Source organism: Patella vulgata, chromosome 7 (assembly GCF_932274485.2).
Source record: "Patella vulgata chromosome 7, xgPatVulg1.2, whole genome shotgun sequence".
Classification (NCBI taxonomy): Eukaryota; Metazoa; Mollusca; class Gastropoda; family Patellidae; genus Patella; species Patella vulgata.
In genome coordinates, this window is record NC_065885.2 from 31,703,549 (window position 1) to 31,729,820 (window position 26,272).

At 34.8% G+C, this 26,272-nt stretch overlaps 1 protein-coding gene across 1 annotated transcript; it reads left to right on the forward strand.

Annotated features, from left to right (window-relative positions):
- Nucleotides 1-4,188: 4,188 nt before the first annotated feature.
- LOC126828010 (putative GTP-binding protein 6) lies at nucleotides 4,189-21,024 on the forward strand. The gene is made up of 9 exons (XM_050557593.1): nucleotides 4,189-4,198; nucleotides 7,163-7,211; nucleotides 7,607-7,696; nucleotides 7,956-8,067; nucleotides 16,133-16,253; nucleotides 16,658-16,866; nucleotides 17,956-18,101; nucleotides 18,465-18,620; nucleotides 19,731-21,024. The coding sequence occupies exons 1-9, from the start codon at nucleotides 4,189-4,191 to the stop codon at nucleotides 19,870-19,872; spliced, it is 1,035 nt and encodes a 344-aa protein (XP_050413550.1). The 3' UTR covers nucleotides 19,873-21,024.
- Nucleotides 21,025-26,272: the final 5,248 nt, after the last annotated feature.

Here is a 26,272-nt window from a genome sequence, read left to right on the forward strand (position 1 = left end):
TAAAATTAGAATGTCAAAATTACGTCTAAATCGTGCCGATAATCTATGCGCCTCAGAAAGTTTAGGCTTGCCTAGGAAATTAAATGAAATGGGGTTTAACGTCCGGGATAATGAAGATGGTCATCCATCACGCATTGTGTTACACTGTTAAAATTATTATGTATTGTTACCCTTTTTAAGCTGGCAGAAATGTTGCCATCATTATAACTGTATTTTAACATTGCATTTTATTTCAGTCTGTAATGTGACTTTACCTCTAGCTATTATATATCCAAGGTAAATGGGGCGCTTGTAAAATTATAATGAAGTTAATTTACATAAATTGGTAAAATAACAGTGTACAAAAAAGCAATTTGACAGAGTTTACGTAATTATACCTCATCACAATGGCAATATTTCTGCAAGTAAATTAACCATTTTTTAGGGTAGATGTACATGCCGAGGTAAAATTACTAAAGGGAATGTGGCTGTCCCCACTTCACGGCACTTGGCTATGTAGTTCTGGTTTCAATCCTGGCGAACACAGAAAGTTTGGGGACCTTTCAGCCGAGCATGTAAAACAACATTAGACAATGGAAAACGGTGGGATGACACTATCCAAGCAAAATGTTCCACACAACACAATGTATGGCATGACTATCTTCTTCATTAGTCAGTTAGGTGATCCATTCACATTTTCAGTAACCTACTTCTCTAAAATAGACTAAACTTACTGACAAAACAGTAAATATGTTGCACAAATTCGATATGTGGTCGAAGGGGAAATAACCCATATGACTACTATTTGACAGTAAATTTACAATTTGCTGTAAAAATAATATTTCAAATGACATTTCTGTTACAGCTCACATTTTGTAATTGACATATGGTTGTATTTCTACATTACGTTTGATTTAATCTTACATAAGCCCTGTGTTCATATTTACATCGTTTTAAAGGGACAATAACACTCTTGCTGGCTTGAAAGCTCCAGAAAATAAATAATATCTCTATCTAAGTACTAGATGTTTAAGTGTCCTACCTGTTGTGTAAATTATCCATTACATCCTATTTTACTTGTCCAGAGAGTTCGAAAATATTTTTAAATCGAAGTTTCATTTGAAAAGGTTTACGTTAGACGTTTCAAACCATTATGTTGAATTTTCCAAATTTTTACATAAGGTGTGTTAAGATGAAATTTGTATCATCAATTAATTGAAATATTCTAAAATAGTACAATTTGTTGACCAGAATAAAGATTGGGACATATTATTCAGTTACAACAAGAGTGGTATTGAGCCTTTAAATAGAAGTTAACAAACCATGTGATCTGACAAATCCGACAGTGTAATTTTACTATTCTTTTAATAGTGTATATATGGGAAATTTTCACCAGATAGCGGCGTTTACACCGTCTTCTTCGATTTCCAATTCTCACGGGATCTTTTACATTTTTTCTGACATCCAAACGACTATAGTCGCCTTTGCTTGACAGGCCCTTCGCCACACTGCACTGTACAGACGAGTAGACGCCATGAATTATGGCCCCTGATTGTACGAAAAAATCGCATTTTTAGTTTGTGGTCACAATTATTATCCGATTTAAAAAAAAAACAAACAAAAAAAACCGTTCGAATATGTCACCGTTACACTGTGATGACGCTTGAATTCGAATTTCGTGAAAATCGGATCAAAACTACCGGACAAAATGGCCGCCCGTCGTACGCAAATAGTGTAAAAATATGGTATATCAAGGTTGTGACCCTCTCGAGGTCACAATTTTTATCCGATTTAAAAAAAAAAGTTTTATTTTTGGTTTTTTTTTATAAGCAATATTTTTATTCAGATTTGTATCTGAATAGGCATTGGGGAACAGAAAAAGCCTATATTACCCCCCCCCCCCCCCCCGTCAGATATATTAGTCTGATACATGTATTTACATTTTAGAGATAAATAATCAATGTACACGTGCAAGTATGATTGCAGTGATTGTTTTATAGCTGTCTCGGGAATGAATTTACATTTTAGAATTTGGCAAGTAATGTACGTACAAGTGAAAATATATTTACAATGAGTGGTTATAGTTGTCCCTTGAACCGTCTGGGGATTTCGAAAAACGAGTGGACAGTTTTAAAAATATTGAGTGAGTGTTCCACGTCGTCAATTCCGTGCAATAAAACAGTAGTGTTTCGAAAATAGTCGATAAATTATTTATTGTATTATTTCGGGCATCTGAATATAAGGAGCAATTCAATAAAAAATGTTCAGTATCTTCAAAACGATGACCACATTTACAGCATGGATTGTCAGAAATGTGACGTAAAAATTTGTGCCCGTTTAGATTGCTGCAAGAGAGAAGCAGTTAAGAATGAATGATTTGGTTTGCGCGGGATCCAAACGAAAAAGTTTTTGGTTTTGGTGGTGTTGAATCTTGAACCATAAGTTTCGAATTGAAAATATTTAGAGATGGTGATTTTTTTGTGTCTGTACTTAATTTGTTCCATTCTCTAATTGACGATGCTATGAAAGAATTATAGAAAATATTTGTTTTACATTTATATTCATGCAGGCATGTGTTTCAGCATCTTCAATAGAAGGCTTGATCTCGCCTTAACTACGTCGCGGTCGTTGCTTCAGGAACATGGTGTTTCAGAGATTATAATGTGCGCTTTTGAGTTTATGTCTTCTGCGTCCCCCTTTTAGCGTAATAAAACCGGTTTCTTTATATAACAGTCTATGGCTGGTATCCCTTACAGCACCACATATGGACCTTACACGTGCATCCAGTTGTAGGTGCTCGAATTTGTTAGCTAGTTGGTCTGTGCAGTTGTCCCAGATGACGTCACAATAATCGAAATGAGGTAGGATGAAGGAGGTATAGATGGTTTGTAATGATTTACGGTACGTTAAGTCTGTATTTAAGAGATCTTAAACAACTGACAGATTTGTTGGGTTTTTGTCGATAATGTCGTTAATATATTTGTTCCATTTGCAATTTTGTTGAAAAGTCAAGCCTAAATGTTTGTGATGTTGGACATCGGGAACACTATTTAGAGTAAGGGTAGGTAAAATAGGATTTTGTTTAGTTGTCAGTGCTAGTGTTTCGGTCTTTAGTGGGTTGAAGGATACCAGCCATGATTTAGCCCATGTAGAGAGAGAGAGAGAGAGAGAGAGAGAGAGGGAGGGTTTAACGTCCACTCGACACAAACTAGGTCATTTCGGGACCCTACTCCCTGTCATGCACGTACAACTGGGGAATCGAAACCACGCCATATACAGCATCACACAGTTGCTAGTGTTAGATTATTTGGTCGTAAAAACGTAGGTTAAGTAATTTGTTGACGGATAAAATCGTCTGTTGGGGAAATTGATTTCTCTCTATCGACATTACCCGTCTGGTCCACCCGAGGAAAACTTTTTTCGACAGTCATTCATTCATATATTCCGACCAAAAGTCCTACCGCAGACTTATTTTAGGTTAACACTAAATTGTGACTGGAGATAATACAGTGTAACAGTGTCATTTTCTTAGTTGGGTTGCCTGACAAGTGACAACCCATGTTTGTGGTAGATAAACTTAGAGTGGGTGGACTGTTGCGATGTTTTTTGTTTTTTGTTTTTTTTTTTTTTACCGGGGACAGGGTATTGGCGGTTTCTGGATTTCTGGATTTCTGGATCTGAACCATAACCAACCAAGGATACTTTTATTTCGTTACGGTAAATAAATGGAAGAGCTATAATTTGTAAGAAACCAATATGTCAGCGCCCTTGTTTGTTGGTTTTAAAAGCAAAAGTAAGGTAAACCTCTAAAGACAAAACAGAGCCCTTTCCATAGCGTATGCCTATCTTCAATAGTCCGGTTGACGAAAAAAAGTAGGAAAATGAAATGAAATTGGGTTTAACGTCCTACTGTTCTGCTCCGAGTTGGCTAATGAAGACGGGCCTACTGAATTCTGCAATTCAATCAATTCTTTGAAAAATGGTTACATACCATTGTCAGTGTGAGTGCGTTGCGTACCTACCATTGTCAGAGTTGGTGTATTACATTTCATTGTCGGTCGGGGTGGGTGATTTACATTTCATTGTCGGGGGGGGGGGGGGCGATACATTTCATTGTCAAGGTGGGCGAATTAGTATTATTGTCCGAGTTCATTACGGGTGTGCATTTACATGTGATCATCAATCGTAAAAATGGCAATAATATGTTAAATGACAAAAGGTATGAGATGTCATTTTAAACGATGTAATAGAGCTAATTCTTTATGCACAGAACAAAAAACTTTGTAATTGTCAGTATTACAAGATTTTTTACATTTGGCTTGGTCCAATTTACATGTAACATTCAACATTTGGCATTGCAACATTGGAGATGTAAAAGCACTAATAACATAGCACAGACTTTTGACTCAAATCCACCGTCATACCAGGCAGTCCCACCCACTCCCGGTAGGAGTTTGATATGGTGGACAGGTATTGGCCGATATTTTCCAGCATAGTTTCCCCCTTTTCGGTGGTGCAGAACAGATGGTCTGGCAAGGAATAGTGCCGTTCGGATGGGACATAAAACTCAGGATTGAAATAAAATTAAACCATATGTTAGTCCCAAAATGACCTAGTTTGTGTCGAGTGGACCTTAAACCCCAACCCATGCCGGGGTTGAATGGTTCAATAATTATTTCAATAAATCGCTTGCGCGTATGGGTATGGGTCTTAAGCAGTGGGAGGAAACCAGAGGACCCGGAGAAAACCCACAAGGCTGGACAGGCGATCCTACTCCTTGTAACGTACAACCGGAGAATCGAAACCCCGCCAGTTGGCTCAATGACAAACCGTATGATACAGCGCACATGCTAACCATTCAGCCATTCAACCCCCTGTAGGCGTAAATGATTGTTATTCAATTTGGACTGTTTAAATAATTCACTGAACATAGTTGATTAAAAAATTGAATATAAATTTTTTAAAAATAGAATATAGTTTTTTAAAAATAGAATATAATTTTTTTAAAAATAGAATATATATTTTTTAAAAATAGAATATAATTTTTTTTAAAATAGAATATAATTTTTTTTAAAATAGAATATACATTAATATCACCATGTCCATTTTCGTCTATTTTAAGGTTCCAAAGAATAGAGCCATACGCACTTTATGTAACTAGTGAGAACTTGATTTTCTGTATAGAAAGAACTTAATGTCAATTTGAATAAAACTGCTTTCCGGCAAGATAACGATCAGCAAATAACTATATAGGCAATACAATCAATGTTCTACCGGGACACTCAGTGATATTTTATGCATTTTATTTAAGTATTTTGTTGACATTCATTGTTAGGATGGGATTGTAGATGGTGCCTTTGATTTGGAATTTGGAAGGCATTTCACAGATTCTGCTGCTGATTTAAATCTGTTTCATGTTTTAGACTTTGAGGAGCCACGGTGGCTAAGTGAGTAAGATCCCTGCATTGGCTGAGAGAGTTCATCGGGATTTTCCAGCACGTTTCGGCCTTGTCAGTGGTGCAGGACAGAGGTCCTGGCAAAGGAACAATGCAATGTATAGTCCTTTGGATGGGATGGAAAACAGAGGTCCTGTGTACACATTGACATGCACGTAAAAGATCCCTTGGCAGTTGGAATTCGATATTAGAGTAGGCTATAGCATTGCTGTCCAGGGAAAGTTTCCCTGTCTTCATTAGCCCAGTCGGAGCAGAACAGTAGGACGTTAAACCCCATTTCATTTCATTTCGTTTTAGACTTTGTGATATGAAGAAGCTGCGATAAAAAAAAATATGTGGTCTAGAGTTTTGTCCAGAAAAGTTAGAGGACTTGGCTTTCTTTCTTTTTCTAAACTAAGATGGCTATCAAATAGATACTACCATTCCAGTGAGATATACATTGAACCTGGAAGTAAGTAATAATATACCTTATGCACAAGTCTTTTACACACATAAAGCCACATGGCATAAGCCTCATCAGAACTATTAAATCCAGTGAATAAATGGATGGATACCAGGATTGGCCTGCAATTCTTATTAGTTTGTACCATGAAAATCTTGAAAGTATAACTGAATTTTCTTTAATGTTAGAGGCTAGAGCTCTTTGCATTTAATATAGTGTTCATTCAGGTCTTAGTATTGACAGATTTGTAGATTTTGCAAATTCCATTGCGTAGATCAGTTTATTGATTTGTAAAAAGCAAACAGATTTTTTTTGTAATTCAGTATATAATCTACTTTGTCTTCAAATTAATACAATTTTTCAGATGAAGGAGGTGAGCTATTAAATGATTCTAAATACAAGAATTATATCAGGGAAATTTGTCAGATTCCAGATGCTGGTCATCAACTTCTCGTTATTCAACCAGGTAATTTCATTTAATTTTAAAGCTTTTATGTTTTTATACGCCTACATTGAAATGTGGTCGTATATTGTTGTCCCCCTTTCCGTCCGGCGTCCACAATTGCCTGGGACACTCTAGAGGCTAAAGTTAATGTCCGATTTGGAAGGCAAATAGAAGTTTGAATTTCACGGTTCTAGAGTTAAACTGAGAGAAAAAGACTTCACTGCTACAAACAAAAATTCTTAATTGTCTTTTGTTTTCAGATATTAAATCAGGAGCAAGAAGGAGTAAGTGGTCTACTGCAGAATTAAGACTAAAAGAAACTTGTACCTTGGTTGAAACACTGCCAATGTGGCGAGTTGTTGGAAAGGTAAGACTGGTTTTATTGTTGTCACAAAACGGTAACCATAATACTATTAAATTTTTATTGCAGTAATCAAAGGTATAAAATAACAGCATACATGTTGGATTGCATCTTGTTGGCTGAAAAAGTTCCTTGGGATTTTACGGTGTGGTTTTCCCATATCAGTGATGTAGGACTTAGGGCCTGGCAATTAACAGTGTCTAGTTATTTACATGGGACCAAAAACTGAGGTTTCATGTACACGTTGACAATGACATATACATAAAAGAAGCTATGCCAGTTGGAATTCAAAATAAGAGTCGGTCGTAATATCGGTAGATAATATAGAATAATTGGCAATTGCACAACAACGAAAAATTTAGAAGTTTTAGGCATATAAAATTGCTAACCATTTGTATAATTAGTATGTAGTTTCTAATTTCTGAAATAATTTTTTTGTCAGTAAACAACTTCCAACTCGCCTTGCATTTTTTTTCCAGAAAATAGTTTCTGCAAAAAGACCAGGAACAGCCTATATATTTGGTTCAGGTACTTTTAAAGTATTAACGTCAATGATATGTTCTAGTAGAAATGTTAGTGCTGTATTATTAAGTATAGATATGTTATCAAGACAACAGTTAGAGATGTTACAAAAAGCCTGGGGTGTTCCGGTCTTTGATAGGTTAGTAACAAAACAGTCAATATAAGAACAAAAAATATATTTAACAGAAAAATCTGTCTTCCTTAAGGGGGGCTACCTTGAGGAACTTTTCCCGGGGTGTTGATGAACAAAGGAGTTGTGACGTAATATGAACTGCATTTGTACATAATAATATTTATTTTATAACTACTATTATTTAACCTGTTAAAACTGTTACTTTCTTGATAATGTTAAAAAAAAATTTCTTACCTGCTTTTATATGTAATTTTTATTTCATTTCTAGGTATACCATAGTTTTACAAATTTTTAAAGATCATGCCAGAACCAAAGAATCCAAACTTCAGATTGCTTTAGCAGAAATACCCTTTCTTAGGTAGATTATTTACTCAAAAAAACGAATTCATTTACAAAAACTTTACAGAATTGCAAACAATATATAGATTTACACAGCCGTAAACAGTTTACATAGATTGTAAAAGTTTACTTAAATGACTTACAGATGCCAGTTAGTTTTATAGTTGAATAAGCTGCTAATTCAGAAGTGATGTAAATGTCACATTAAGCATGCCAATGTTAAAGCCTGATGTTCTACTTTAATTAAACAAGGTTTGTATTTTGTGTTTTATCAACAGAAATCGTTTGAATCAGTTCCAAGATGGCCAGCACGATCAACAAGTTGGAGGTGCACAGTTAGCAGGTGGTGCTGGACAAACATATCTACATTCACGTAGATTAATATTACAGGTATTATGAATAGTTTTAATACGCCCACATTTTCATGTGGGTGTATTTGGACGACCATCCGTCCACAATTTGTTTGTGGACACTCTACAGGTCACAATTTTTATCCAATTTTGACAAAACTTGAAATATAGATCTATCTCCTTTTGATATTGACATGTATCGGACCATAACTTCATGGATTATGGCCCCTGATTTTTTGAAAAATCACGTTTTTAGCTTATGGACACTTTAGAGGTCATAATTTTTATCTGATTTTGATGAAACTTGATATGCATATTTATAACCCAAATATCTTGTTTCCTTTCGATATTTGCGCATATCGGATTGTTACATCCTGAATTATGGCCCCTGATTGTACGAAAAATCATATTTTTAGCTTGTGGTCCTCTAGAGGTTACAATTATTATCCGATTTAAAAAAACATTTGAATATATCTCCGTTACACCGTAAGGTCGGTTGAATTTGAATTTTGTGAAAATCAGACCAAAGCTGCCTGTCAAAATAAAAGTATGGTATATCAAGGTTGTGGGCCCTCTAGAGGTCACAATTTTGATCCGATTTTGATGAAACTTGAAATACATGTTTATAACCGAAAGATCTTGGTTCCTTTTGATATCTGATTGTACCTTCCTGAATTATGGCCCTTGATGTTATGAAAAATCGCTTTTTGTTTAGCTTAATCTTGATATACATTAACTAGTAATCAGTGAACTGAATTGTTTGAACTTAGTTTGGGTGAACATTGTTTAGTCTTATTGTTTGTAACATTGTATCTATGTACAAGGCAGTCAGTTTGATATTAAACTTCATTGAGTAAAGATTTGTTTATATGGTAGCAGAGCGTGGTTGTTCAAGACTCAGTTATCTTGTGAAAGTTGTATTTTATATGTGGATTTAAGTTAGATTGAATATGTTCTAAAACTTTTCCCCCATTTCAAGGGATGGGGTGGGGCTGTGGATATGACTGTGTGAGTGCAGATCAGGACTTATTGTGAAATGATAATATGAAGTTTAAAGGTTCAGAAATTGTTATACATAAAGAGAGACTATAGAATTCAACCCTTTTAGTGGAACAGGAATATTCATAGTGCCAGAAGTTTTGATATGGAAATGGTATTTTCTGACAGCCACAATAGTTGGAACAAGTCTGAAGAAGTTGTGTAATGAAACAAAATGGAGCAGTTGGACCGAAGAAAGAGTGTTTAAATATATTCACAACCTACCCCCAACCCCCTTGAATGCCTTCAAAGAAAATTAATAATGTCCAATACTAGAGATATTTTTGAATATTACAAGCCTGTGGAAAATATGGTTTATGAACTTCAAAATTTAGACCAATATGGTAGTATTGACTACAGTGGAAAGTTTGAACATTTTGTATGTGAAACTTGTGGTGGACCGATATTAGGTCATATTTTGAATGACGATAACACATGCCCTATTAAACCTAAACAAAAGAAAGCTGAGAAAGAGAAGATTATAGACATGTACGAACAAGAGGTGGCATTTAGAGCTGCAAGGGCTGAATTGGCATTAGAACAACTCAAAGCAGGCCAAGCAAGTAAGGTTAATGATGAGAAATATGGAGATAGTAGCACAAATTTAAGTAAAATAATGGAAAATTTTATAACTAGTCAACAGAAGATAGTTGAATTACTGGTAGAAAACAATCAACAGAATATTTCATCAGGCACCACTCAGATTACCAAAGCCAGACTCCCTCCCACATGGACCAAGGAAACGTTTGAACAATACAAAGAGCAAGTGAAAATATGGGGTCAGAATAACAGAGATAGCGAATTGAACAAATATTGGGATCTGATAGAAAGTTTAAAGAAGAACAAAGAAAGAGAAGGACTGGTTGAATATGTATCTACAACAGTAATAGAGAAACTACAAACTAGTGGCGGAAGAACAGTTACCAATATTCTGAAAGAATTAGAAGAAAAGTTTGCTAAGACGAGAAAAGAAAAGGCAAAATATTTGATTGGTAAAATTACTGAGTTGAAGATTGATAAAGATGAAAGCGGTGAAAGGAGTTGGATGAAATTTGAAAGTATGATTTCGGAAATGGAGAACTTTAATATCAGAGAGAAACTTAATTATTGCATGGGACATTTGTTTATTGAAAGATGTTTCCAGGCTGGTCAATTAAATGAAAGTGAAAAACGTGAAATAGAGCGTGAGATTGAACATTTAGAAGAAAGCGAAATACAGAGAGATGAAGATAGAAGGACAACGAGATGATATATCTGAGAAAAAGGCTTATTGGACCAGTAATAATTCAGATAGAAGTAGATATGAACATTGGAAGAGAACACCAGATTTTAGGAGATTTGAACGGTCAGCATCTAATCCCAGATGGTGGAGATCAAATTCTGGAGGAACATATCGAAGAAGAGAGTCGGTATCAAGAGGAAGAAGATTTGGAGCAAATAGAAGATTTTCAATGGAAAGAAATGATCGATCAATAAGTAGAGAGAGATATCAGAGTAAAGAGAGAATGAATCTAGAAGAGAGAATAAAGAAATTAGAAGAAGAAGTGAAGAGTTTGAAAACAACTAACGTTCAAATTTGTGACTTTATTGATAGTGAGGATATAATATTAGATGAAAGTGTGAAGATCCATTTTACTAAACCTGATGATGATGTTGATGTTATGATTGTAGATAGTGGAGCACCAGAGAGTCTTGCAGATGAAAGATGGTTTAACAATTATTTAAAGAAGAATAATATTGGTAAAGAAGAATTGAATGTAAGAAGACGTAACCAAAACTTTAGATTTGGTCCAAGTGAAAAGTATACCAGCACTGAAGTATATGACATACCATTGAAGATAAAACAGAAAAAGTCACCAGAACAGTATATTCATAAATATTTGTCAATTTATCTTGTAAATGCTAATGTGCCTTTACTTTGTGGAAAGAAAACTCTGAAGGAATGGAAAGCTACACAAGATTTCACGTCAAATATTCTGACAATCGATTTGGGAGAGACATATGCCATTCAACTTGAAGAAACAAAAGGAGGTCATTTGGTAATACCATTAGAATCATGTAGTGATTGGACAACAGAAGACACTGTATACTTCATTAATGGTAGCACAGATGTGAAGAATTATAAAAGTGTTAAACGGATACATGAAGTAACAAATCACAAGGGAGAAGAGAATATGTTATTTGCATATAGAAACGCTAATTTATTAGATAAAGATCTTCGATCAGCAATAAAGAGAGTAATTGAAAACTGTGGAATATGTCAAAAGTATAAGAAGTCGCTGGGTAAACCAAGAGTAACTCTCCCGAAAGTGACTGATTTTAATCAAATTGTAACACTAGATCTGAAGCAATTTGGAGATAAGTTTGTTTTATGGGCTGTTTGTTCTTTTACAAGATTTATTCAAGGCATGGTAATGAAGAATAAAAGTGCACAATCAGTTATAGAAGCAGTGAATAATACCTGGAATTGGCGGTTCGGTTTTCCAAGTAAAGGTTTCTGGGCTGATAATGGAACACAATTCCAGAATAGTTTGTTTTTGGAGCTGTCAACAAAGTGTGGATTTACCATCAATTTTGGACCAACATATTCACCTTGGAGTAATGGAATTAATGAAAGAAACCATTACAGTGCTGATGTAGTAGTGAAGAAGATGATGGAAAGTGATAAGACCATAACTTTAACCCAAGCAGTAAATATGGCAGCATGGACACATAACACTAATGTCAATGTCTTAGGATATGACCCTTTAAGATTGGTAACAGGAAAATCAGTCACGATTCCTGGAATTACTTCTGGAGACTTAGCAACCGAATCTCTCTTTGATCAAGAAGCTGTTCAGAAAATTATGGAAAGACACCAAAAAGTTACAGAAGACTTCAGAACGAGTGAATATCGAACCAAATTAATGAAGGCAGCAGTGGCTCAAAATAGAAGTTTTAATAATGCAAAATATATTGAAGGTGATTTGGTCTTTTACCAAGAACAGAATAGAGTCAGTTGGAATGGACCTGTTAAAGTGTTTTGTCATCGTGGAAGAGATGTATGGTTATGGGCAAATGGAGATCTGAAGAAGATTGCAGATTGTAAGGTTCAACCGTATAGAGTAGTAGATGAAGATAGCAGTAAACTTGAAGCAGGAAGTAATAAGTCTAAGGTCAGAATAGAATCAACACCTAGTGAGGCATCAGTGAACAAGAATGAACATCAGATTATGACAAGAAGCAGAAGAAAAGAACTTTCACGAGATACAACAAGAGAATTAGAGACAGATAGTAATGGTATTTATTTGATGACAGTTGAAAAGGCAGAATGTTTCAGTGAAGAAATAACTAATTATGTAGTAGAAGTACCGGTTAAATTTCACAAGAGCCCAGAAGTTATAGAAGCTAAAGTGAAGGAGATCAAGAACCTAACAGATTATGAGACATTTGAAGAAGTAGAAGATATTGGACAGCAGAGAATAACTAGTCGATGGATAATTACAAAGAAGGAAAAACATGATGGTCAGAAATGTGATTATAAAGCAAGATTGGTAGCTAGAGGATTTCAGGAAGAAGAAAAGCCCCAAAGTGATTCACCCACAGCTCTCAGAGAAAGCTTTAAAACATTCATGGCTTTAGCAGCTAACGAAGAATTTCATTTAAGATCGATAGATATCAGAGCAGCATTTTTACAGTCTAAAGTACTCAACAGGGAGGTATTTGTTGATCCACCAAAAGATATTGCAAAACCTGGGTCCTTGTGGAAGTTAACCCATAAGTGCATAATCATTTTTTGTTCCCAAACCCCTTTCGTGCATAAGCCTAATTCCTGGCATTGCAACGGAAATTGGTGCCAAATAAAAAAATGAGGAAAAAAGTATTTTCTGACAATGACAAACCCTACAAAGTATATATATTTAGAAAGAGTATAAAAAGGGCTTTCTGAATCTGTAAAGAAAATAAGGGAAATAATTTTTACATGAATGTAGGTGGGGGTAGAATTTACAACTTGAAATCAGGAAAAAAAAAAAAAGTCCCCACTTCAGAGTGCAATAAAAAATATTTATTGATGTAGAATGTTAGAAATGAAGTATGCTGCTTTCAGAGGCATCTCTTCGTTACACAATACAGACATTTTTTTTTTGAAAATATAAAATAACTTTACAACAGCAGTGGGAGGAAACTGGAGGACCTGAAGAAAACCCACGAGGTTAGACAGGTGACATCATCATCCGAGTCACTACTGCTGCTGTTATACATTTTGTACACTCATCAAACCATAGATTATGATCAAACACACTGAACTGCAGCACAAATATCTACGATTTCTATGTGAAGCAAAAAACTGGACAAAAAGAAGCTATTTTGCATTAAAAAAAAAAAACCCACAAAAATACACGCTGTGTAGCGTAATCCAACTCACACAGTATTTCTTGGCAACTATGAATGGAATCCTGTACAAATCATGTCTTAAATCGGCGAAAATTTGCGAAAAGTTACAGAAATTTTACTCAAAACATTGCCAGGACGGCCATGCTGGATTTAGACAATGACGTCACAAGGGAATTTCCCGTGGAACCACCTTTAGCGCAGTAAATTAAAACTGTTAAAAACGATACGGGAAATTCCGTAGCCATGCAATTTCAGCCTTTGTTTACTCTACGGCGTAGGCCGTAGCCTTGCACTTATGGGTTAAAGAAGCCTTTGTATGGATTAGATGATGCGAGTAGAAAATTTTGGTTGAGAGTAAAGCAAATTTTAGAGGAAAGTGGAATGAAAACAGTCAGTGGAGATGAAGCATTTTATTACAAGCATGAAGGTGGAAAGTTGATTGGAATGATTTTAACACATGTAGATGATTTTTCAATAGCTGGAACGACAGATTTTATAACTGAAACTACCCAGAAGATAAAACAAAATTTAACTATATCCAAAATTGAAGATAATGTATTTAGATTTACCGGAATTGATGTAAAGAAAGATCAATATGGAATAACTTTATCTATGCACGCTTATGCTGATAGTCTTGAAGAAATTACTGAGGTGAGGAAAGCAAAGAAAGATGAACCATTAACAAAGACAGAAACTAAAATTTACCGAAAATATACAGGGAAAATAAATTGGCTTGCTGAAAACACAAGGCCTGATTTAGCAATTACGGCATTATTAATGGCTAAGAAAAATAATTCCGCAACCATTGGAGATTTGAAGAAAATAAATCATGTGGTTAAGAGAATAAAGAGTAAAGAAAGTACAGTGAAGTTTACAAGAATTGGTAGAAAAGAAGATTTGAAAGTATTTGGTATTGGTGATGCATCTTATAAAAGTGATGATAAGTCAATCAGTGGCAGTATTATCTTATTAGGTAATAAAAAGAACCATGCTGTATTACCATTATATTGGAAGAGTAAAACCATTCCACAGGTGTGTCATTCTGCTAAAGATGCTGAGACTAGAAGTATGGTAAAATTGGTTGATGATTCCAAATATTTAGCAGAGCAATTAGAACAGTTGTTGTTTGGTCATATAAATGGTGATATTTCTGTGAAGATTTATACAGATTCCAAGCCAACACTAGAGTCGATAGCTAGTAGCAGACAAGTAGAGAGGAAGTTATTAAGAAACAGTATTAGAGGTTTGAAAGAGAAGCTCATTGATGGATCTGTTGAATCATTTAGTTGGTTAGATGGTGATAAAGATATGGTGGCTGATATTTTAACCAAAGAATGTAGGGATAATCCAGATATTGGCGAAATAATCACATTCAACAGATTACGTGTGGCATTTAATATGGACAATTTAGTGACATATACAAATGGTGAACTTAAATTAGAAAATGCAAGAAATAAGGACATGTTGTGAAGTGAACAATACTTTATGTTTTTTAAATATGATTTTTGATGTTCAAAATCATACAAAATCCGGGGGGGTACATGATATACATTAACTAGTAATCAGTGAACTGAATTGTTTGAACTTAGTTTGGGTGAACATTGTTTAGTCTTATTGTTTGTAACATTGTATCTATGTACAAGGCAGTCAGTTTGATATTAAACTTCATTGAGTAAAGATTTGTTTATAGTTCTCTATCCATCTCTTGAAAAATTTGGGCATATCCTGCCTGGCAGCCGCTGGTTATCCAATAAAATTGTTTGAATATATCACCATTACACCCTAATGATGGTTGTTCGAATTTCGTGAAAATCGGACCAAAACTGCCAGACAAAATGACCATCCCTCGTACGCAAATAGTGCAAAAATATGGTATGTCATGGTTGTGGACCCTCTAAAGGCCACAATTTTGATTCGATTTTGATGAAACTTGAAATGTATGTGTATAACCCAAAGATCTTGGTTTCTTTCGAGATTCGTGTATATCAGACTTTAAACTTTCTGAATTATGGCCCCTGATTGCACGAAAAATCATGTTTTTTTAGCGTATACATTCTCTAAGAGGTCACTATTTTTATCCGATTTTAAAAACTGTTTAAATATATCACCATTCCAACATAACGAAGGTTGAATTTGAATTTTGGGAAAATCGAAACGAAACTGCATGACAAAATTGAGTAAAAGTATGTAAGACGAAGGTTGTGGACCCTCTAGAGGTCACAATTTTTATCCGATTTTGATGAAACTTAAAATATATCTTTTTATCTCAAAGATCTTTGTCCCTTTCTATATTTGTGCATTTCAGACCATAACTCTTTGGATTATGACCCCTGATTGTACGAAAAAATGCTTTGGTGGTTTTAGCTTGTTCTCTATCCATCTCTTGCAAAATGTGGGCGTATCTTGCCTGGCAACTGCTGGTTTTAACAGTAAAAGCTACTTGGGTGTCATTAATACCTGTAGGTCAGTTTCTAGGTATATGGTAAAATCCAAAGTCATTGTTATGGTTTGTTTTGAATACCTATCATCTTGAATATAAGTGATAGCATCTTCTTATTGTTGATTTCATTCTATTCAGTATTCATGTATATCAGACACTGTTAGAAATAATGATAAAAGCATTTAACATAATCTTTAAATCTGGAAGCGCTACATACCTAACTGTAAAAAATATAATAGTTTATTTATTGTAGGAAAGAGAAATGAAATTACGCAAAGCATTGTCAAAGTTAGAGAATCAACGAAGTTTGTTGAGAAAAGAACGTTTAAAGCGAAAAATACCATCCATTGCTGTTGTTGGCTATACAAATGCAGGTAAATATTACTAACATGTTACAATGATTTACCTTACACTACACTGACATAACCATGAATTACCTTATGTTAGTCTCTCAAATACTGAACATGCTTTTCATAAGCTGTTCGGTGAGTGATGTGCTGCCTTGTTGGCATGGAGGTCCTGGGTTCCATCCTGGTGTTGGTCAAGAAAATTACTGAGGATTTTCTGGGGTGTTTTCCATGTAAAAATTGGTGTGCAAGTAGAAGAACCCTTGCCAATTGAAATTCAAAATAAGAGTAGGCTGCAGTGTTGCTGTCCGGGCAGAATTCCCCTCATAACCCACTTCATGGTGTATGCATGTCTTCACTAGCCCAGATGGAGCAGAAAAGTAGGATGTTAAACCCAGTTTCTTTTCCTTATTGTGTACATATCTTTTTAGGAAAGACAACTCTTATAAAGGCATTAACAGGGGATAGCAAGCTTGAACCAAAAGATTATTTATTTGCAACATTAGATGTTACAGCTCATGCTGGTAAATTACCCAATAATATGACAGCTTTGTTCATGGATACGGTTGGTTTTATTTCTGATATTCCTATCAATCTAATAGATGCATTCTCAGCTACACTGGAGGATGCTGTTATTGCTGTAAGTATTCATATGCTGTTATTGCTGTAAGTATTCATAATAGGGCAGTGTATTGTGGCCCAAAATATATTGCAACAATATTACCATTCAGCTAAGTGTATTGAGATATGTATTGCAATTAAAATATGTTTTCAGGAGAAAATTCCTATTTTTCAAAGAAACAATTTGGCATATAATTGTAGAATTTTGCTGATAAAATTTTGGAATAAGAATGTCTGATGGTGAGTGTAAAAGAGCAAATTTCAATAAATGTCTGAACTCATCATAATTTACACAAAGTCTTATTGCAATCAAAATAAATTTGATACACCAGATTTTGTATTGCGAAATGACAATTTTTTCACCAGTCCTAGTTACTCTCATATATTTGTAGAATATCTCATTGTCCCTATTTTCTATAAAATATCTATTCACTGAAGATATGTACTACTAATAGGAAAGCAGGATAACTACCGCGGATCTGACTTTAGTAAGTTTAGTCATATCAAAGACCTGACTTGCGACTCGACTTGAAATATTTATTGCTCCCTGAGACTGGAGTGGGACTTGGCAGTCCCGACAACTCGTGGCTTGAAAGAGCTAAAGACTCACGGAAAGGGAACATAATTCTATTCGCCATAATTGCTGACTCATTTGATGAACTAGTGACTTGAACTGGAGTTGAGCTTTGTGAAGATTTGGGACTCAGTACTAAAGTCAGTGCCTAGGGACTCAACGTGGACTCGAGGTGCTGCGACTCGTGACTTGACTCAGACTTGAGTCTCACGACTTGTTGCCACCGCTGTCCAGGGGACAACTGCCTCCAGCATATGTGTGTACTTTAGACGGGTGTCTTCCTTATTCAATTAAAAACAAAGCATAGCAATGCCAGGAAATGAAAATAATCTAAATCCAAAAAAATCTGAAAATATAGTAGTTTAAAAATAAATCTGAAAAATATGATTGTGAAATAATAGTCAGCAGGCAGATGGACTGGCTTGATAACAATATATGTCTATATAAAATGCTTGTGTATCTAAAAGAAATAAAGTTAAGATTACTATTTAGAGTTTAATACTTTTAAAAAATGTTTACCATGTTAAATTTCAGGATGTAATTATACATGTAAGAGACATAAGTCATCCTGATACAGAAAATCAAAAACAGAATGTTCTACAAACTTTATCTACTATGTTACCTGCTGATAAATTACCAAATATTATAGAAGTTTGTAATAAAATCGACCTGTGGTCTAGGTAAATATAACACTATAGAAGTTTGTAATAATATCAACCTGTGTTATATGTAGAAGTTAGTAATAAAATGGATCTATGTTCTTGTTAAATATAATACTATATAATTTATAATAAAGTAGATCTGTGTTCTTGGTAAATATAATACTATAAAGTTTATAGTAAATAGATCTGTGTTCTTGGTAAATATAATACTATAAAGTTTATAGTAAATAGATCTGTGTTCTTGGTAAATATAATACTATAAAGTTTATAATAAAATAGATCTATGTTCTTGGTAAATATAATACTCTTGTAGTTTGTAACAAGATAGATCTTTTGAATTTTGTCTCCTATCTTTAAGTCATATATTTTATTTTCTACTAGTGATATTAGTATGGAAGAGACCAGCAGTATTTTTATATCAGCGACAAGTGGAAGAGGTTTATTACAATTAAGACATGAAATACAGCACAGATTAATACAGGCAACAGGTCAACTAAAGAAGAAGTTTAAAATCCCCAATGGAGGTCCCCACTTGAGGTAAACATTAGCATTGTTCCAACTTTTGATCTATTGATGCTTAGTCTTTCTAAAATATCTGATATCACTTCTTAGTTACTCAGGGAATTTCAGAGAGCTATTTAGGCCATGTAAAATTGATCGCTTGTTTCTTCTCGCCTACACGTTTAGGAATTGGGACACGAAAATCGCTTACACAGCTTCTCAACACAAAATAAAAATATAAAATAATTCAGTGTAAAGGCCTTCCAATAGTTTGTGTTTAAAATAACAGTTTGTTTTGTGTTTACAGCACACACTCTTAGGTTTACCCTGAGAATGGGGAGAAGAAACATGGTATCAATTTTACATGGCCTAACATATTATTCTGGAAATGCATCTGTCAATCCTTTATAGAGCATGAGCCCAGGGGGTCAACCTAGCTGAAAAGTGTACCAATTTTCTCCTATATGGTATCAATGCATGCATGTCTGGTATCATCAGAATGTAAATATGCCGGGTATCTGGTAGTGGGGTCGGTATTCCACGCCCAAAATACCATGCCCTCCAATTAGGCTAGATTAGCTCAAAAGTGACCACATAAAAATCATACGGCAGTGTACCGTACATCTTTAGGTATTACAAAAACACTCTGACAGAAATTTCTAGTGGTGGGGTACCCCTGACAGAGCTATGTAATTGCCAGACATTTGTAGTGGCGGAGTATCCCTAACAAGAATTATCTGATTTCGAGACCACAGCCAGGCTAGATTAGCTGAAATCTGTACCACCTAAAACTGTGAAGTTATTCAGTACCACCACAGAAATCATGAATGACCACTGCCAGACACCCGGCAGACTTACATTTCTAATGATACCAGACATGCATGCATTGATACCATATAGGAGAAAATTGGTACACTTTTCAGCTAGTTTGACCCCCCTGGGCTACTGGTCTATTAGTGCTGTGATCATATTCATGATTTTCCATGGTAATCATTTTACACATTTACAGTAATCAGTAATAGACACAAGGTAGCATCCATGGCTGGTTGGAGCCAGTCATTGTAGAAATGTGCAAGGATCTATTTTTCTTTGCTTTGAATAATAATTTTAAAAGCCTCTCTATGATTTCTTCATTTATTTTTTCAGTTGGTTATATAAAGAAGCCACAGTGTGCGGTATTGAACCACATGAAGATGTTGAATATCTAATAGTAGATACAGTTATAAGTGTTAGTGCTTACTCCAAGTTTAAATCTTATTTTAGTAATTCCAAGTACAAGGACAGTTGAAAATAAACTGTAAGGTTTTAAGGAAAATCAATTGAGAATAATTGTGAAGAGGAAAGTGGACATCAGGGATATTATAGAATCATTTTTGTCTTCCCCAAGTCCTGCACAGTTCATTTCAGCAAAAAAGTACAATTGCAAGATAGCAGAGATACTCTACAATTGAAAGGATATGAGCCAGGTTTAAGTCAACTGTTGTTTTTTAACATGAGCATAATAAAGTAGATATTATTAATTGCTCAATATTCGTCATTGAATAATTACAGGTATGAAGAACATGACCATATTATTTAAGTATTTTTAGGTAGACATCTCAGAGACGAATACCAATTAGAATCAGAACAAGAAGACTCTGTCAACAACATCCCGCAGTCTTGGACATGTGTTCAAAATACTGGATACAAAATATATATCAGGCATATGCTACATGCTTATAGTGGACATAAACTGAGTTCAATTTGAAACAAAATTTTAGGAAGTTTCACAAATATATCTTGAATAGCTTCTGAGATGTACCGTAGAATTATTCAACAGGAGATAGTATAAAGTTTGATAATGATATCTTTCATATGGGAATAATTTGGTTCAACCATAATAGGTTGAACTGTGTACTACAAAGTTTCATACAGATATATTGAATTGTTTATGTATGAGATATGTTCCGGAATGAAATTGTATGCCAGAAACTAAATCAAATTTCTTTAAGAAAATTTTATAATTAGCAAAAGGTTTGACCCAAAATAAATTTTGTATACCAAACTTAAGTCAAATTTGTTTAACAGGAAACACAAAAAAATGAAATTAGAGAAATTCTGACATAGCAAATAGCATAACTATAATAGGTTGTTATGTGTACAACATTTCAAGAAGATATCTTGACCGATTTATGAGATATGTTCCGGGAACGGAAGGACAGGTAGACATACGAACAACGTCTCAAAAAAGTATCTTGAACAGTTTATGAGATATGTGAGATCCGAACAGAAGGACAGGCAGGCGAACGGGCAGAGCCCATTTCAATATCCCTCCAAAACATCATTCTATGTTGAATTATGAGATTGTGGGACCAGGTTGATATTTGGTTACAAAGAAAGAGTTGATAATTTTATATATTTAGATAACTACATAAACTAATAAAATATGCTTGAAACACGATTTAGAACAATTTGATCGTACAAAATACAACATAACATAAAAATAGTCAGTTTCTATGTGTTTTGACCATTTTCCGATGAAAAGGAAAGTTACTGGAAAAAGTGCAAATTTCGAAATTTTCAATTTTCTTGTCCCCGGGAGGAGACACCTTCTGGACCCACCCATGTTTTCAGATTCTTTAAAAAATGCCCTAGTAATTTGACAGAGAAATATCGCATGTATCAGAACAACAAAGTACGCTATTCGTATGTTTTTAACATGAAATCTGTTCGTTTGAGCGTTCGCAACATGAGTGTGTAGAAATTAGGAATTATCCCACTGCCGGCACTGCATCCCCACTTTACAACATTTCAATCTCGATCATCCAGGTGATCTTTATTTATTATTAAATACAACTAAAGCATACTGTTCTAATACTGTTCTATTGTCATAACATGTAGTGTATCTTTGTTTTAAAGATACATTATGTAAAGGCTAAATCTGCCTATTGCAGGTCTTTCTTTCTTTGGCCTCAGATGTTATATTATTAATTATTAAGGTGAGAAGGCCATTGTCAACTCTCTAGACCATTGTCAACTCTCTAGACCATTGTCAACTCTCTAGACCATTGTCAACGCTCTAGACCATTGGATGCTCACAATTTTCAAAGGATTGAAAAAAAAATCATCGTTTAATAATTTAATTTAAAAATAGATAATCGAGACTTTGTTACTATCGTAACAACGGTAGCAATGACAATCGAGACTCTGCTAGTTGTTCTCCAAACAGCCATAACTTCGCTCAGAATGATGCAATTTGACTGAAATTTTCAATATGTTCATTTTTAATTATCTATCTTTAAACTGTTATAGCGAGAACTGTCAGCTCTTTAATCGCAACTAAATCTTTGGACAGAACAGGGCATCAATCTTGGTAAAATATCATTTATTTCATTAATTACAAGAGACTAACATGTGCTCACAATACTAACATTGATTACAGGCTACTAACATTACAATACAAAAACTGATTAAAGGAGACTAACATATACTCACAATACTAACATTGATTACAGGCTACTAATACATAATCACAACACTAACATACAGTATTAAAATTGATTATTTACAGTATTTACAATTGTTGATAAACAGCTATAGATATATTTTTTTCAAAAACAGATAACTCTTTAAAAATGTTCTATGCCACATTTAATCCTGTCTTTTATAAAATTTGGTTTGAGATGGTAAATATGGTAGTTTAATGTTCTTGGTATCTGGTCGTGGATTTGCTGGAGGTTTAGGAATAAATCGTCCAGGTAATGATGGTAGATCTTTCATTAAATTAGGTAGTGGAGCAGCGCCAACTTTCTTAGCCATTTGGAAACGTTTCTGTGGACTTTCAAATGCTGATGATGATGATTTTATTTTTGGTGGCGTTGCTAAACTTCCCTGATTAATCTTGGGGTATTCAATCAAAGATGTTAGTTTTAATCCTTGTCTCTTTATATTTTTGATTACCGTGTGATTACTGTTTACCGATGATATTTTCTTTATAGAATGTGGAACATCAGGCGTGGAGGTACTATGCGCTGCTGTTGCTTTATCAGTCTTCTGTCCACCTTTTTGTATCATTAGCTTGTCCATTTCTGGGGACGAGCAGGAATAGATTGATAGTTCTTCTTCAATAGATGTAGACAGAGATTCTTTTGATCTATCTAAAGATCGTAGAGATGAAAATTCTGTGTCTATGGTGCTGCTTGATATTGTTCGTGTTCTGACAGTCCCATCTTCACGGGAGCTCGATGAAACTCTTGATGAAACTCTTGACGATATGCTTTTTGAGATTGATAGTTCTTCTTCAATAGACAAAGAAAAAGATTCTTTCGACCTTTGTGGAGATGAAAATTCTGTGTGTATGGTGTTGCTTGATGTTGTCCGTGTTCTGGCAGTCACATCTTCAGGGGAGCTCGACGAATATCTGGATGATTTTTTTTTTGAAACTGAGACATTATTTATATCCGCCAACGAGATCTTGTTATCAAGGCTATCTTGCTTTGGGCGTTCAGTCAGTTTTGTGTTATTACTTGCATCCGCCAACGAGATCTTATTATCAACGCTTTCTTGCTTTGAACTTTCAGTCGATTTTGATATTTTGATGGTATTCTGCGACCCCACTGATTCCTTTAGTGTCTTCTTCGTTGTGGTACTCTGGGATTTAGCATTGATTGGTGCTGCCGGTTCTTTTGATTTCCTGTTGGTGGTTATAGATGGTTTCTGTGGAATATTCATAGCCTTTGGCTTCTTTGTTTCGTGCGGTTTTTGCGTGACTGTTCTGGTCGCAATGCTACCTGCTTTCTTATTCTTGGCTTTCTTTGGTTCTCTATTTTTGGTAAGCTGGGTATTGGCGGCTGTAGACTTTATAGTTTTAGTAGTCCTCATGTCGTAGTTTTCTTTGGTAACCTTTTTGTTTTCTTTGGTAACATTTCTGTCGACGGCTGCTGTTTTGTCGAACTTTTGGCCAGATTTGAGTGAATTAGCATTAAAACGCCTGGACCTCTTGTAGTTTTCTAATTCATCGGTTAGCTCTTTGACGGTTTTTCTTAGGTGAGTGCCGTTGTTCAAGCTGTAGTCCTCTTTCGCATTAAGTACATGTACGTAACTGAAGAAAAAAGAAGGATATGGATATATATCTGTATCGAAGTTAACTCTGAAGCTACGGTACATAGTATCGATTGCAGGATATATAAAAGGTTTGATGTAAAGAATTCTCTTACATTATGTTTGATATTCTTTGGGATTTCCAGAAATGACTTATGTTATTAATATGAACTACCAGCAAGCTCCTAATACTAACAGAAACAGTCATCGTCCCAAGGCAATAATCAGAATAATCATAGTCGGTTATGTGTTATGTTTGTAGGGATGGGCTTAGTATTTGTTACAATTTTCACATTTGATTTCAAACCAAGGTATCATACCGTCAATTAACAACTTGCGGGAGTTTAGAAAGACACTATCAGCTCAGCCAAAATATATGGTGGAACTGGCTTGGGTAATCTTTGAATATTGTCGGTCTTGCCTTGATTAGTCAACTATTGGCATGGGAAGGATGATTATACTAAAACCACGTTTTACTAGCAAATGATACAAATTTAAAAAAAACCCCAACTTACCCGTTCAACGATTTAACTTTCATCATCAGTGCTTTATTCATGGAAGTTATTTCTTTAATGTATTCAATAACATTTTCAGGTGTATCGCGTAGACTCGGCACTGAAACAGGTATAGGAACAATATAAGCTTTATAAGAAAACATATGATCAATCATTATTAAGAAAAGTATACGATGGACGCTAAATACCATTTAATTTATTCATGTATATTTAAACCGGTGTAAAAAAAAGTTTATTATTTTACCTTTGATGTTCTTAATATTCAATCCTGGTTCTATATCATTGTCCGAGTTGTAGGAATCGGATTCAGACTTCAAATTCTCTAATCCTGAAAAAAATTAAAAATTCTAAATTTTAATATCTAAACAAGTTCCAATTTCAACTGACCCTATATTCAGCCATAACCAATGACACGTCAAGCAAGAGGACCGGTAAGCCTTTTCTTATTTCAAGAATATCTGATAAAATTGGTCTTACAATTTTACTTATTATATTGTTGAAGATCTAAAATACTTATTAATAAATTAATCCCAATTAAACCCCATTTAATTTCGTATTATTTTAATGCTACAATCTACTATCTTATGAATGGCATTTTGATCAACGAAAGAATATGTGTATGATAAATAAAAGATAACTAACCAGCCATCGATTTGGATGTTTTGGGTGTTGGTCGACGGCTTCTTGAACTTCTAGATTCAGGAATGCAATCACCCTTATCATCTGATCTCGTCCCACCCGTCTTACTTATCTGTAACGGATTCATACTGAAATACAATAAAATATACTAAGTAAAGACCTGCCAGCCACGATTTCTCACAAAACCAACAACATTCTGATCTAATGTCTTGCACTTTGAATTGGCATTCCACAACATTTCACCCCAACCCTCTGATATTCTATAACAAGATACGCTTGTTGTAAAATCAAGTTAATTAATCAGACTTTTGCCTACTTGTGAACCCTAGGCCAAACTCACCAGTGTACACTTGAAACACGGTTATAAGCTGACACGCTGTGCGACAAATTAGTCTCAGTTGGCCCTACATAAAGGCCTACCCGTCTCGCCTGGCCAATGGCCTGTTATGCCAATTGCAAATTCCGACCCTGCTCCCATATTTATATTTGAACGACGTTATTTTGAAATAAAAGATTATTTCTGTGTTTTTGAAAATACGTACCTATATTCTAAATAGTTATCTTGAATCTTGTTTTTCGTTGATAAAATCTTGAAATAGTTATGTAAGCACAAGGAAACTTATAATACACGTCTTATCAGTACTGTGAATGATAGGACAATACCATGACGTCACAATGCTCATGACGTTTTTCATCTATGACGTTATTTACACAGCTATTTATAGACATTTCCATGCCTCTTTTCTCACAATAAAGAGTGGCATGGATTTACATGTAGTCACTTCGCAGTACTTTCATTATCACATTTTCAAATTTAGTTACCGAAAACAAGCGTCTCTGACTTTCCTGCTCTGAGCGTCGGAGAATTGCGGTGTTTCGCGAGACAATATCGTGAATTCATTTGCTGGGTCACTGCATAGCCTAAATTCTGTGTAATTAATTGTAACCAGCTCATATCATTCTGGCTTGTGAAGCTCGTATGTGTTACTTTGAACTGTCAGATAATTGAAATTGAAAATGAAACTTTGTCAGATCAGCAGATACCAATCTAAAATTCGAATAACGGTGCATTCTAGAACCAGTCGAAATGTCTCAAAATGCAGTATGATCGCACAATTTAGTAAGGATGTTAGAGCTAGAAACGGACACGTGTGCGTTATTTACCAGACACACAAGAGAAACTAGTAAATTAGACCGCATCCTCCGTATCCCCAGTGGTCTCATTCTGTTTTACTCCACTATACCCTTGGTTCATCCATTGGGTATACACTTATTCAGATTATCTGCCCTTGATCGTAGCTTGATTCTACGAACCAATCAAAAACCACATTACAAACCAGTTTTAGCCCCATCGTTAACGTTCACAACAATATGGCGGTTTGTTCGCTCGATTGTCTGAAATACAATGTTGTAACAGGGCCATATTTACAAATAGAGCACCCTACTCCTCGCAGT